This window comes from Ips typographus, linkage group LG7 (genome assembly GCF_016097725.1).
Source record: "Ips typographus isolate SLU linkage group LG7, UJ_Ityp_2.0, whole genome shotgun sequence".
In the NCBI taxonomy this organism is placed as follows: Eukaryota; Metazoa; Arthropoda; class Insecta; order Coleoptera; family Curculionidae; genus Ips; species Ips typographus.
In genome coordinates, this window is record NC_138428.1 from 8042999 (window position 1) to 8056742 (window position 13744).

A 13744-nucleotide genomic window follows, 5' to 3' on the forward strand; every position below is an offset into this window, starting at 1 on the left:
TACACCAAAGTTATACAACGAACGGTTCCCGAGATATGGTCGAGAAACAGTCTCATTGGGTCACCCAGTACAACTAGCTAAGTTCAAGTTTGAATGTGACAGATCCGATGCAAAATAACTATGCAACAACAGTCTAAAGTAAACTTATCTAAGATGTCCTTATAATCTACTTAGCCAAAGTTGGGGAAACTGACATAAGTGAATTGAGCAAATAACAAAACACAAAACCAAAACTGTAATCAAACAATTAAGCACAAGGTAAAAAAAAACCTGTGAAAACAAATTAGTACATCAAAAGTTGTTTATACCAATGTACAGGGTGATTGATTGAATTTTGACCACCCCCTTAACTTCCTTAATTTTGATTTTAGCAAAAAACGTTAAATACAAAACTAGTAGATATTTAGGTCTACTTTATTCTTAGATGAACAGTTAATATACAGGGTGTCCCAAATTTGAGTAACAAACGAACTTATGTTTTTTTTTAAATGCAATGACCGACTTTTTAATCGATATTTAAATTCTACATCAAGTTCTAGGCCTAATTGATGTAAAATGTCTAATAATTTAGTTTGATATAATTTAATAATTAGGTTCATTGCTGGTTGGTTTTTTGGTGAATTATTTATTTTTCAAATACTCACATGTCTCCTAAATCTTAAATCATATCAATCTAAATTATCTACTCATTATGACAACATATGAATTACAAATGGATTTAAAAAAAAAAAACAAGTACCTAAGTACACTAGGTATAATTTTTTGACAAGTGTGGCACATCATTAGTTTTGGGAGGTCTGTAGCTCCTAAAAAATGAAATAAAAAGTTCAGGTCCGTATTTGAAAAATCAAAGTTGATGATGGTATCTAAAAAACAAAACGTCGGAGCTGAAAACTAAAACTATTTTCTTGAGGAGCATTAAAAAGTTACTCCAGAAGGTGCCATTGATTTCCCAAAACTTTTTCGGTTTTTGTCGGATATCTCCCAAAGTAATGAAAATTTTTTAAATTTTTTCACCAAATTATTTAGCAATAAAATGCGCAACTTTGCCTCAATTTAACTAAAGCTCTATCAACTATAGTTTCTGAGATAACAATGCTAATGCATCGAATTTGTAACACCCTGTATAATACATATTAATTCAATGTTGAGCAATTCGGTTTACTAAAGTGTATAATGATGATTATTGTGTTAAATGTAAAACAATAATGAAAACAGCAATACTGTAAAAATTTTAATGTTAAGGTGAATTTATGCAGGACATTAAAATAGAATTAAGATAAACTAATTTAGTACTAAGAAACATCAACATGTGTAATTGCAACATGCATTTATGCAACTGAATTTTCTATTAAGTTTAGTTAAGTTAAATTAAGAAGTTGGTCAACTTTTAACTTTCTTAACTTAATATTACTTATTATTATTATTTGCTTATAGCACATAGCCTGAATAGGATTTGGACAAATGACAAATGTCAATTACATCTTATCTTGATTAATGTTTTCTTCCTTTGTCAGATTTTTCCGACAAAGGGCTCTGTGGGCCTAATGCCTGTTTCCCCCACACTTCCAAGACAAATTTAAGTATGTACCGGTTGACCCAATAAGACTGTTTCTCGGCCATATCTCGGGAGCCGTTCGTCGTAGGACTTTGGTGTAAAAAAAATTATTGGGCCATGAAGAATCGCTGGAAAATATTTTCTAGTTCTAAAAATAACCACCAGAGGGCGTAACTGCCATCTTAAATTTTAAAATCGCATTTTCTCTAAATTTCCCATAATAAACTAAAAAGTTTTTTTCATATTTTGAAAGAGAACCAGTTTATCTACAATGTGACCCATTTAGAATGGAAACACCCCTATACAATTTTAGGTTATTAACCGATTTCAATGATTTTTTTTTTGAAATAATTAGGAATGAAATGTCTATTACGGGAGAAAATTTTAAATATTTATTTCAGTTTTCAGGTCATATTACGATACTTTTTCTTGATAGAAAATGGAGAATTTTTATAAACGATTTTTTTATTGAAAAAATTACTACGCCACTGGATCTATAGTGCTTTCAAATAGCTGTGACCAAAATTTATTTAATTTTTTTTTTTGATTTTTTTTTAGAAATTAATCAATTAATAAGTAATAATAAACAAGTAAATTGTCAGAAATGTTGGGTATAAGAGACGGTTGAATGGGGCGGAAAAGAAGAGAAGTAGAAGACAACCTAAAAAAGTGTGGTTAAGCAAGGTTGTTATTGTATGGATGTAGAAGGGAAAAAGATAGCGGGAAACTTTATTAGATTTTGCTAGTTTTGTCAGGAAATTAAAGTGTTTTGTACAGACCTTCCGTATTTTATTTAACGAACCGGTCGACGGCCCTTGAAACGGGTAGTTTCTTTGGTGCACGACACAACATTTGGCGACCGTGACAGGACTTATTGTGGAAAATAGTGGAACTCTTTTTCGGTCTGTAAATAAGCTGGAAAACCCCCGTGTTACTCTGGAAAGTGCGTGGAAAATCCGTACCATTGCAGTCGAGTTTTGTAAACTTTTACCGGGTTTCGAACTTTGTCGTTTTAACCTCGAAACTTTGAGTGATTTTGAATCGGGTTTGCAAATCGTTTATTATGGCTACGGGACTTGAAATTACAAAGAAAAGCCGTACCGTGTACCGGAGTGCGTTTACACGAGCCGCGAATGAACTAGAAGTGGGGTTACAGTCGGAAAATCCTGACAAAGACTTAATACAAGCTTCCCTCGAAATGTTACAGTCAAAATTCGAGTGTCTGAGCAAAATTGACTGTGAACTATATGATCTTTTGTTGGAAACGTCGACAGCCGCTGAACTGGAAGCTGATATAGAAAGCTGTGATGTTTATGCCAAGAAATTTACTATACTGAGGCTGAAATGTAACAAGGTTATTGAATCTAGTACCCTAACTGGAAGTAGTGATAACAGGGGGGCTGATGGAAGAAGCACTGTGAGTATTGAAGATAACCACACAGGTATGCGTAAATTTAGACTTCCTCGTATTGAGTTCAAACACTATGACGGTAGCATCAAAGACTGGTTGGCTTTTTGGGCTCAATTTAAAAAGGTTCACCAAGACGAGAGTATCGATAACCATGATAAAATTGAATATTTAATCCAGGCAACTTTAGCTGGAAGTCGAGCACGACAACTTGTTGAGAGCTATCCGGCCATGAGTGAGAACTATTATAAAATTATAGAAAGCATGCAAAGTAGATTTGGCAGGGAGGATCTCCAAATAGAGGTATATGTTAGGGAGTTATTAAAGTTGATTTTAACCAACACAACCTCTAAACAAAAGATGGAGATAAGCAGTCTATATGACCAAATTGAAACTCAGTTGCGAGCTTTAGAGACACTTGGGATAACAACTGATAAATGTTCCGCCATGTTGTATCCATTGATAGAGTCTTGTTTACCCCAGGATTTACTTAGGGTTTGGCAACGTTCAGCTATTTTTAATAGCCCTGCTAGTGGTGACGACCCAACCGACTTTTCGTTGGAAATTCGGCTAAAGCGACTTATGCTTTTCCTTAAGCAAGAAGTGGAAAATGAGCAGCGCATTAGTCTAGCAGCTGAAGGCTTTGGTTTAGGAAGTGGTATGAGGTCGTCTGGAGGAGACAATGCCGGTCAAAGACGGGGAAAAGACAGACTTCATAACGAACCAACTGCTTTGGGTCTTGTAAATGCAGAGGTTGGTCGCATTAATCGCTGTTTGTTTTGTTCAGGTACTCACTTGTCCGAAGCCTGTTTTAAAGCCCAAAAAATGAGTCTAGAACAACGGAAAGAAGTGGCCGCTAAGTATAAAGCCTGTTTTCGTTGTTTGAAAATTGGTCACCAGTCGAGACAATGTAGGGGCAGAATGAGATGTTTGTTATGTGGTCGTTCACACGTTTCTTTAATGTGCTCAGAGTTACTCGCCACTACTAAACAGGATGGTGGAAATGACAAGCAGTGCGAACCAACTACGACGGAGGAACCAAGTGGTAGTCATTTTCGTGAACATACGCTAGCTAATCACACGTCTACTCAAGTATTTTTGCAAACGCTGCGTGTGACAATAAAAGGAGATAGAGGGTCAAAAGTAGTTAGGGCTCTGGTGGATACTGGCTCACAACGGTCGTATATACTGAAAGATACTGCCACACAGCTTTACTGTCAACCCAAAAGAGTGGAAAAGGTTGTACATTGCCTTTTTGGGGGATCAGAGATGTGGGTGACACATGAGTGTTTTGATATTACTGTTTGTAGAGGTCTATTTTCCCATACTTTTGAAGCCCTGGATCAACTTACTATTTGTGGAACTGTACCACCGGTGTTTTACGGACCTTGGACCAATGAGTTAGACATTTTGGGCGTCCAAGTATCAGATAGTGGGCAGTCTGGTCCCATAGAATTGTTGTTAGGGGCTGATGTTATAGGCATGTTGTACACCGGACGACGAGAACAGTTACCCTGTGGATTGATCGCCATGGAGACTCAACTAGGCTGGACACTTATGGGAAAAGTTTCAAGCAAAAATGGCGCTCGTTCAACTACCGTCATGACGACGTTAAATTTGTTCGTGCAAAACGCGTCCCTTACTCAACTGTGGGAACTGGAAGCTCTTGGGATTAAGGAACCCTCGGATAAACGCAGCAAAGAAGAAGCTGCCATTGCTGCCAGGGAACTTTTTAATCAGACAATCCACATCGATTCAGAAGGGCGATATGAAGTCAGGTTACCATGGATAGAAGACCATGCTCCACTTTCCAGCAATTATAGCTTAACACAGAAGAGATTAGAGTCTGTTGTTCGAAGGTTGAAATCCACCGGTTTATGTGATCAATACGAACAGATTTTTGCCGAGTGGGAAGCAGAAGGAATTATCGAGAAAGTTAGTCCAGACAAAGTTAATCATCTTCTGGGACATTACCTGCCCCACAGGCCCGTCATCAAAGAGAGCAGTCTAACTACAAAAATAAGGCCGGTTTTTGACGCTTCGGCCCATGAGAAAGAGAAACCTGCTCTAAACCACTGCCTTGAAAAAGGACCCAATCTGATAGAACAAATCCCTTCCATGTTATTGAGATTCAGAGAAAAAAGGATTGGGGTAGTGGCGGACATTCGTAAGGCTTTCCTGCAAATAAGTGTACATACTGCAGATCGCGACTTCTTAAAATTTTTATGGCTAGACTCTCAAGGACGCGAAGTCGTATACAACCACCGAAGAGTAGTTTTTGGTTTGAATAGCAGTCCTTTCCTTCTTGGGGCCACTTTGGATCATCACCTGTCCCAATGTTTAAATTTATGCTGTTCCACTAAGTCGAGTAGTAATCTGCTGTATACCCGTGAGACGGTGGAAAAATTGAAACGAAGTTTTTATGTGGATAATTGTATGGTTAGCTTATCCACAGAAGCAGGAGTTGAAAAGTTCATCAGAGAATCAACAATCGTCATGAAACAAGGACTGTTTGATCTAAGAGGGTGGGAGCGCACTGGAGGAATGGATTTTGGTGATTTTGAAGAAACCTGCGCAGTGCTCGGACTGAATTGGCACCCCAAAGGAGATTATCTTACTTTGAATTATAGTTTCATGAAAGACGTTACTTTGGAGATGAACGCCCTTACTAAACGACAGATACTTGCTTTGACACAGAAAGTTTTTGACCCAATTGGTTTTGTCAGTCCCACTACGCTCATACCGAAGCTGATGCTTCAACAATTATGGAAGGACGACCTGACCTGGGATCAACCAGTGACTGAAGACTTAGCTCACAAGTTTATGAGTTGGATTAATGAGTTGCATTACCTGCAACAGATTAAAATACCTCGTTGGGTAATGGCTGGTACCAACGAAGCGGAGGAATTGAGTTTGCACACGTTTTGTGACGCCAGCCAATCAGCATATGCTTGTGTCGTCTTTCTACGAGCTGTCCGAGGCGGTAAAGTGTCGGTATTTCTGTTGGGTGCAAAAGCAAGGATATCGCCTCTGTGTAAAGCAGCTACAAAAATGACCATACCTCGACTGGAACTGTTGGCGGCCACCATAGGCGCTCGTCTTTACTCATCCTTGGTGGTAAATTTTGAACAAGAAGTTCCATGTTTTTTTTGGAGCGACTCTTCCACTGTGGTACATTGGATTCAACGAAAGGAAGAATGGGGAGTGTTTGTGTGGAACCGCGTAAACGAGATAAGAAAGCTGACATCGGCAGACGACTGGCGACATTTACCTGGAGTGTGTAATCCAGCTGACTTACCATCCCGTGGGTGCTCTCCGAAGCAGTTACTCGACTTAAAATGGTGGGAGGGACCCCGATGGCTTTACGACGACCCGGTTACTTGGCCAACTGCCGTTGAAGTTCCCAATGAGGAAGAGATTAATGGGGAAAAGAAAAAGAAACTTGTCACTACATTGAACCATTTGGAAAAAACCGATATTTGGCACTTTAATTACTTTCAGAAGTACACCAAAACCGTACGTATGTTTGGGTGGATCCAGAGATTTATTAACAATTGCAAGCGCCCAGATACAAAGAAGTATGGTGAACTTGATGCGGACGAGCATAACGCGGCAGAGGTACAAATCCTGAAACTAGTGCAAGCTGACTGTTTCACTGGATTGAATGACTCAAGACTAATTGGTTTTTCCCCCATGTGTGACGAAAAAGGATTAATTCGTCTCATGTCCAGAATATCTACAAGGTCAGATAACGATGACTTTCGTTTTCCCATAGTGTTGCCATCTAAACATCCTATAGTGAAGAGTATGATCATGGAAGTCCATATTAAGTCATGTCATGTCGGAACCCAGGGTCTACTTTCACTCCTTCGAGAGAGATTTTGGTTGCTTAACGGAAGGCGTACCATTAGATCCGTAATAAAGCACTGTGTGGTTTGTAACCGGTTTAACTCCAAGAACTTGTCGGCGAAAACGCCACCGCTACCTATGGATCGTGTACGAGATGCGGCAGTTTTTGAGGTGACCGGAGTAGATTTTGCGGGACCGTTGTATCTCAAAACTGGAGAGAAGGCTTGGATCTGTTTATTCACTTGCGCCGTGTATCGAGCCGTACATTTAGAACTTACGACTTCACCCTCCACTTCTAGTTTCCTCCAGGCACTTCGACGATTTGTAGCGCGTAGAGGAAGACCTAATACTGTTTACAGTGACAACGGTACGAATTTCCTAGGAGCAGCAAATGCTTTTGCGACATTAGATTGGGAGAGAATTACGCGAGAAACCGCTATCCAGCGTATTACCTGGAAGTTTAACCCCCCTACTGCAGCCTGGTGGGGCGGATTTTGGGAAAGGTTAATAGGTGTTCTAAAACAGATATTAAGGCGAGTGTTGGGACGAGCCAGCCTCAATTATGAAGAATTATCGACGCTATTGTGTGAGTGCGAGTCAGTAGTCAACTCCAGACCTCTCACCTACTTGTCAGAAGATCCCCAAGATCTGACTGCACTGACTCCCCTCATGTTTTTAAGAGAACAGATAGAAGACCGATTACCCGATTGTGACGTCATCGACAAAACTTCATTCAGCCGTAAGATACGGAAACTTCAGACTTTACGTGAAATGTTGCGAAAACGTTTTCGTTCAGAATACTTGGGACAGTTGAAGTTATTTTGCGATGGAAAAGTGACCCGCCCAGTTGACATTGGTGAGTTGGTACTCATCGGCAGCGACAATACGAAGCGTTTGGAATGGCCTATCGGACGTGTTGTAGACGTACTTCCAGGAAAAGATGGGCAGATTCGTTTAGTCAAGGTGGAGACTATCAAAGGGTGCTTACTTCGTCCGCTACAACGACTATTTCCATTGGAGTGTGGACGTGATCCTGAAAGACTCTCAGAGTTGGGCGATTTTAAGCTTCGTGTTCGAACTGAGACTGAAGGGGATTCGCCTGTGACTTCGACAGAATGCGAAAACCCACAGATACCGCTTTCTCAGGAGAGTTGTGAACCTGAGATGGAAGATGTTGGCATTGAAGTCGAGAAAACAACTAGGTGTGGACGCATTAGTAAGATTCCAAGTCGTTATTTAGACTAGTGTTTGTTCTATAGGAAATTTGATGTAGTTACCATCTTTGGTTTGTTTAGCTTTACGAGCTTAATTTTAGTTTTAAGAAACATTTTTTTTGTCAGCAATGTTTCTTAGGTGGGAGAATGTCAGAAATGTTGGGTATAAGAGACGGTTGAATGGGGCGGAAAAGAAGAGAAGTAGAAGACAACCTAAAAAAGTGTGGTTAAGCAAGGTTGTTATTGTATGGATGTAGAAGGGAAAAAGATAGCGGGAAACTTTATTAGATTTTGCTAGTTTTGTCAGGAAATTAAAGTGTTTTGTACAGACCTTCCGTATTTTATTTAACGAACCGGTCGACGGCCCTTGAAACGGGTAGTTTCTTTGGTGCACGACACAACATAAATAGTAACACCATTTCTATGGCAACAGTTGATGCAGGGTGTTCTTTTGTGACCGTTAGCTTAGAGGATTTTTGAATTTTAATTTGTCATAACTTTGTTATTAATGAATGGATTTTCATGAAATTTTGGTCACAGCTATTTGAAAGCACTATACAGTGCATTTTTTTTAACGCGCAACATAGGATTTTACGTGTTAAATTTTTAAGCCCATGTTAGACCATGTTATTTTGGAACTACAAGTATAAAACTTGACGGGTGTGTCTTTAGTACCCTGAAGCTTAAGTAAGTCTACCAATTTGGTCTAAAAAGTGATTTAAAACTGGAAAAAAATCATTTTTTTTCGAAAAGATTTTATCCTTTCATACTCCCTGTATGCATTGTTGTTCCTTGTTGTTTTTGATACTGGCAGGGCAGGTAGCAGGTAAAGTGACTTATTTTGACTGCATCACGACCCGACATCTTTTGAACGTCAAAAGGGCATTTTATGATTGTTTGGAATATACTGTTTGGCTTCAAACGGAGGTCAATTTGAACAATTCACTTATAAAAATACTTCTTTTGTTCGTAACTTTCTTGATATAAAGTTAATGATCACCCTGTTTTACTTTCTACGCCAAATTTTACCTGCTACCTGCCGTGCCAGTATCAAAAACAACAAAGAACAACAATGCATACAGGGAGTATGAAACGATAAAACCTTTTCGAAAAAAGATGATTTTTTGCAAGCTTTTCAACACTTTTTAGGCCGAATTGGTAAACTTACTTAAGCTTCAGGGTACGAAACAACCACCCGTCAAGTTTTATACTTGTAGTTCCAAAATAACATGGTCTAACATGGGCTTAAAAATTTAACACGTGAAATCCTATGTTGCGCGTTAAAAAAAACGCACTGTATTTAGAAAATGCGGAAAGACTTTTATCGGTCGAAAATGGGTCGGTGTCTAAAGAAATACATGAAAAATTGTAAAGCGTGCAAGCGTTGAGTATAATCAAATGCCGTTTCAAGAGTCGTTTAAAATGGACAGATTATTATGATATTGAATAATATGTTTCTTTGACATTCTAAAAGGATAGTTTTTTTAGAAAGTGAATTATCTGATGTGCCAAAACGAAAGAAGTTATTCACACTGTCCGTTTCTAGAAGTCAACTTTAAGGGCGTGCGCGCACTGTGCGACCAAGTCGCAACGGCCAGGTCGCTGCGACCATAAATATCATTATAGCAAATGGTGCAACACGTTTTACCGACTGCGACCAATAATGATGTTTATTGATATTTATTTTTATTTTTATGGTCGCAGCGACCTGGTCGTTAGGTATTTAGAAATAGCGGATTTCCAGAAAAAAAAAGTTAGCAGTAAAACTGGACAAATTATTATGTTAATGAATGATATTGAACATATTTCTTTGTTTTGTAAAAAATGTTTTAAAATACTTTTCAGACGATTCCAAGTCATTAAGCGCTATTTTTCAGGAAGCAAATTATATATCTTTATCATTGTAAATGTAACATTTCTCTGAAGAAAACTAAACACATATCTTTCGCAAATAAGATTAGACGCATATCTAGTATTATAGCTATGGTCCACATCTAAATGCTTCAAACAAATCCTTATTATTTCTAAAAACAAACAAAACACACTCCATAATGTACAAACAAGTGACAGTCAAAATTTGGTTACATACAAATACAGGCTTACATGACTCTATCAGACTCATAGAAAATATATTTCGAATACAACGCTTCTGCCAAATCAATACCCTTTTTATATCTCTGAAGTTACCCCAGAAAATCAAGTCATATCTGATTTTAGAGTCGATGTAGTCATGATAAGCAGTCAACGCTGCTTCGATTCCCGCTCCTTCGCTCACTATCCTTAGCGCATAACAATAGCGACTCAGGCTAGCAGCAACCTCCCCAACATGCACTCCCCAGTCCATGCTGTCATCAATGTTAATACGCAAAAAATTAATATGTTTTACAGATGTTATGTTTTCCGAGTTGTAAGTCAAATGGAACTCATTGTGCGTTCGATTACCAAACAAAATGCCGTGCGTTTTAAGAATATTTAAGACCAAGTCATTATTGCAAAAATAGTCATTCAACCTGTTTATAACCGTTTCAACAGAAGTCAACATAAGTTCACCGTTTTTTTTCGCTAAAAATTGGCGTAGTATTATCCGCATATAAGTCTGTGTTTTCCCCAGAAACAGCGACTAGATCATTTGTATAAATAATATAAAGGAGTGGCCTCAGTATGCACCCCCCTTTTAATGCCAATTTTATTAGATTTTAATAATTGCCCTTCATGATCACGTTCTACTATCTGCTGCGTTCTACACGTCAAGTATGACTTGATAAGCTCATGTGCACGACCTCTAATCCCATATATTTCCAATAGTTCTTTATGATTTACGGTATCGAAAGCTTTTGATAAATCTAGACATAGACATCGCTAATGTATGTTTCTTCTTGTTTAGCGAAGAAAACACATCCGACAGTAGTAGTAGACCTTTGTATCACTTTCGTATTGAAAGTTTTTCTCTAATACTAAAAATAAAACTTGTATTGGGGTGGTCTATATTCAATCAGTAACCCTGTACATTATTCCACACTACATTTTGCATTATGCTATTCACAAATCCTCCACACTTATTTTTTTTTTTTGGTTTTGACGACGTAAATAAGACAACTGGGTCATCCAAAACTGCACGCGATTATTTGATGAGGTGGATGACCTAACAGTAAATAAGATACTGCACATCAAGGTTATTGAAACCATTTCTGTCAATTTAATAATACAGTTTAATAGTTTCTTGTACACATCTCACTAAATTTGTAATAGTATATTAAGTATCAAGAACAGTAAGTAAGCATTACTTATCAATGACAAAGTTTGGATGAAAAATCAAAATCATATGCTTTACTTCCAATGTTACTTATCTATTAGGTATCAATCTGGTTCCAACTACCATGTGTCACTATGACAAATCTAAGAATCAGAGAGCCAATTAAGGGTTCAAAGTGACATACCGCGGAAGTCACGGAAGTTTGGATCCATACCAATTTCAAGACAAGATTTATTGGAATTTATTGATCCTCCAACAGTTACATTGAATTTGGTCAGGACTACACCAGATATTACCGTCACAGAAATAGATCAAGATCATTTGGATGACATTGATGAAAGAATGTAAGCTTTTGTAGTATACATAGCAGGTTATGCTGCTCACGCTGCAATAAAAAAAACAAAATGTGAGTATTGCAAAGTCTATTAAATTTAAAAAGAAGAGGACTGTTCCATTAATTTTATGAATAGTGGGCTTTGCTACCCCAACAAAGATGTAGTACTGTATACAGATTTTACATATTTAACCCTTAAAAGTTTAGTAGAAGAAGTAGAAGCAGAATATTTTTTTTACTTGTAATTCTGAAAAATCCATTTGAACTACATATACTTTGTTAAACTTATCAAATATTTGAATATTTGAGAGGCATAGCTGCAATACACATAATTGTGAATATAATTTAAATATTTTATTAAATTCATTGACCAATATCTTTTTTAAATAACTACAGTAAAAAACAAAATGATGTACCTAAAATTAAAAATTAAAAAGATTCTTGGTGATACTAAAAATGAATGATCCTCCCTTTTGAATAATTAAAACTTGTACTTACAGTTTAATTTTAAATAAGAATAAATAAAATTTAGTACTATATGTATTAGATAGTTTACATGTCCCATTGGTCTCACAAAATTCTTAGTAATAGTCTGAAAAAACTTATTTTTTTTGAACTTTAAGAAAACATGTATTTACCGTTAACTAGAGGGTCTACTAATGTGTTCTGTAAATGTATATTTTAGTTATTGTGTACATTGTATGTATACATACATACAAACAAACAAATCTCTAAACATGTATTACATTTGCAATTTAATGCATACAATACTAGTTTTGATTTGGTGAATCGTGATAATGTATGCAAGGAAGAATTATATGACCATTTATATTATTTTATCATTATAATATTGTTCTTCAGACGTTGCACCGTCAGCATTTACTGTAATCTATATAAATGATGCAGCACAGCATTACATTTTAGTCATAATTTCATAGTTTTTTTGTGTCGGAGTGCAACGATAGTTTTGTGCTGTGTTGTGTTCGGAATTATCCATCTTGGATTGCGGAGTGACCTGTGCCTTCTGTTTCAACAGTTAAGAAAGGAATCACCCTTGTGATAACCCCTGCGGAGAGATAGCTTGTGACTCCTGGCAACATCGCTCTTGGTCAACCATAACGAGATAGCCAGCCTGGACAAATTGGCCTATGCTAGTGTCCACTGCAACCAACCTAGGGAGTGTATCTTCTTAGCGACGTCCCGTTTGACACAGGAAGAAGACTTGAAATCAATCCGTGAGTTGATTGTTTCTTATAGTTGTACAACCTGTTATTTAGGAAGTGAATTTAAATGTTTTAATGAGCAAATTTAAAGCTCAAACTAAAAGAGTTCTAGAGGAAATCTCTTATACAAAAAACACAAGTAATAATTTAAGTTCCAATTCAGAAGCTTCAACTTCAAGTTCTGATATTGAGAAAATTTATTCGGATATTTCTATAAATTATCCATTACCTATAACTAACGTAGATTTTAATTTAGACAGTAGTCCTCAAACTAATTTAAGACCAACAAACATGGCCGACGCTTTGAGATCAACTGTTACGCTATTAAAAAACTTTGACGGAACACCTTCCAGATTGGAGTTCTTTTTAAATCAAATTGACACTTTTCATAGCAGATATTTTAATAATGATTTATCTCAGCAAGAGTATGTTATGCTCGCTATTAGATCCAAAATTGTACAATCAGCCGAAGACTTTTTACTAACTCGACCAGATTTAAAAACCTGGCCTGAAATTAAGTTAGCATTACAACAAAAGTTCAGTGACCCGATCACTAGAGCAAACTTACAGCAACAATTAATTTTCTTGTCAAGGAAGAATGAATCTACTCAAGATTACATTCAGAAACTCAAAGCCTTAGTCACGAAAGTAAACACTAAGATTTGTACCGAAGTTCAGAATGCTGAAGCACGAGCAATTTTAATTTCTCAAAATGAGTTAACAGCAACTCAAAATTTGTTAGCAAATATTTCCAGTGAACTGAGAACCTTATTGATAGTTCAAAACCCTCAGAATTTGGAAAACGCAATTGAGATAATTAATAATTACGAAGTGTTAACTAGTCAAACAAATTTCAAAAACAATTACATCCAAAATCATTCCAAATTTAATAATAAATCTTCTAA

General features: G+C 37.0%; 1 protein-coding gene across 1 annotated transcript; it reads left to right on the forward strand.

The window, feature by feature from the left end:
- The first annotated feature begins 2621 nt into the window (after positions 1 to 2621).
- On the forward strand, positions 2622 to 8060 carry LOC145731960 (uncharacterized). The gene has a single exon (XM_081983954.1). It carries the CDS (start codon positions 2622 to 2624, stop codon positions 8058 to 8060), a length of 5439 nt encoding a protein of 1812 aa, XP_081840080.1.
- Positions 8061 to 13744: the final 5684 nt, after the last annotated feature.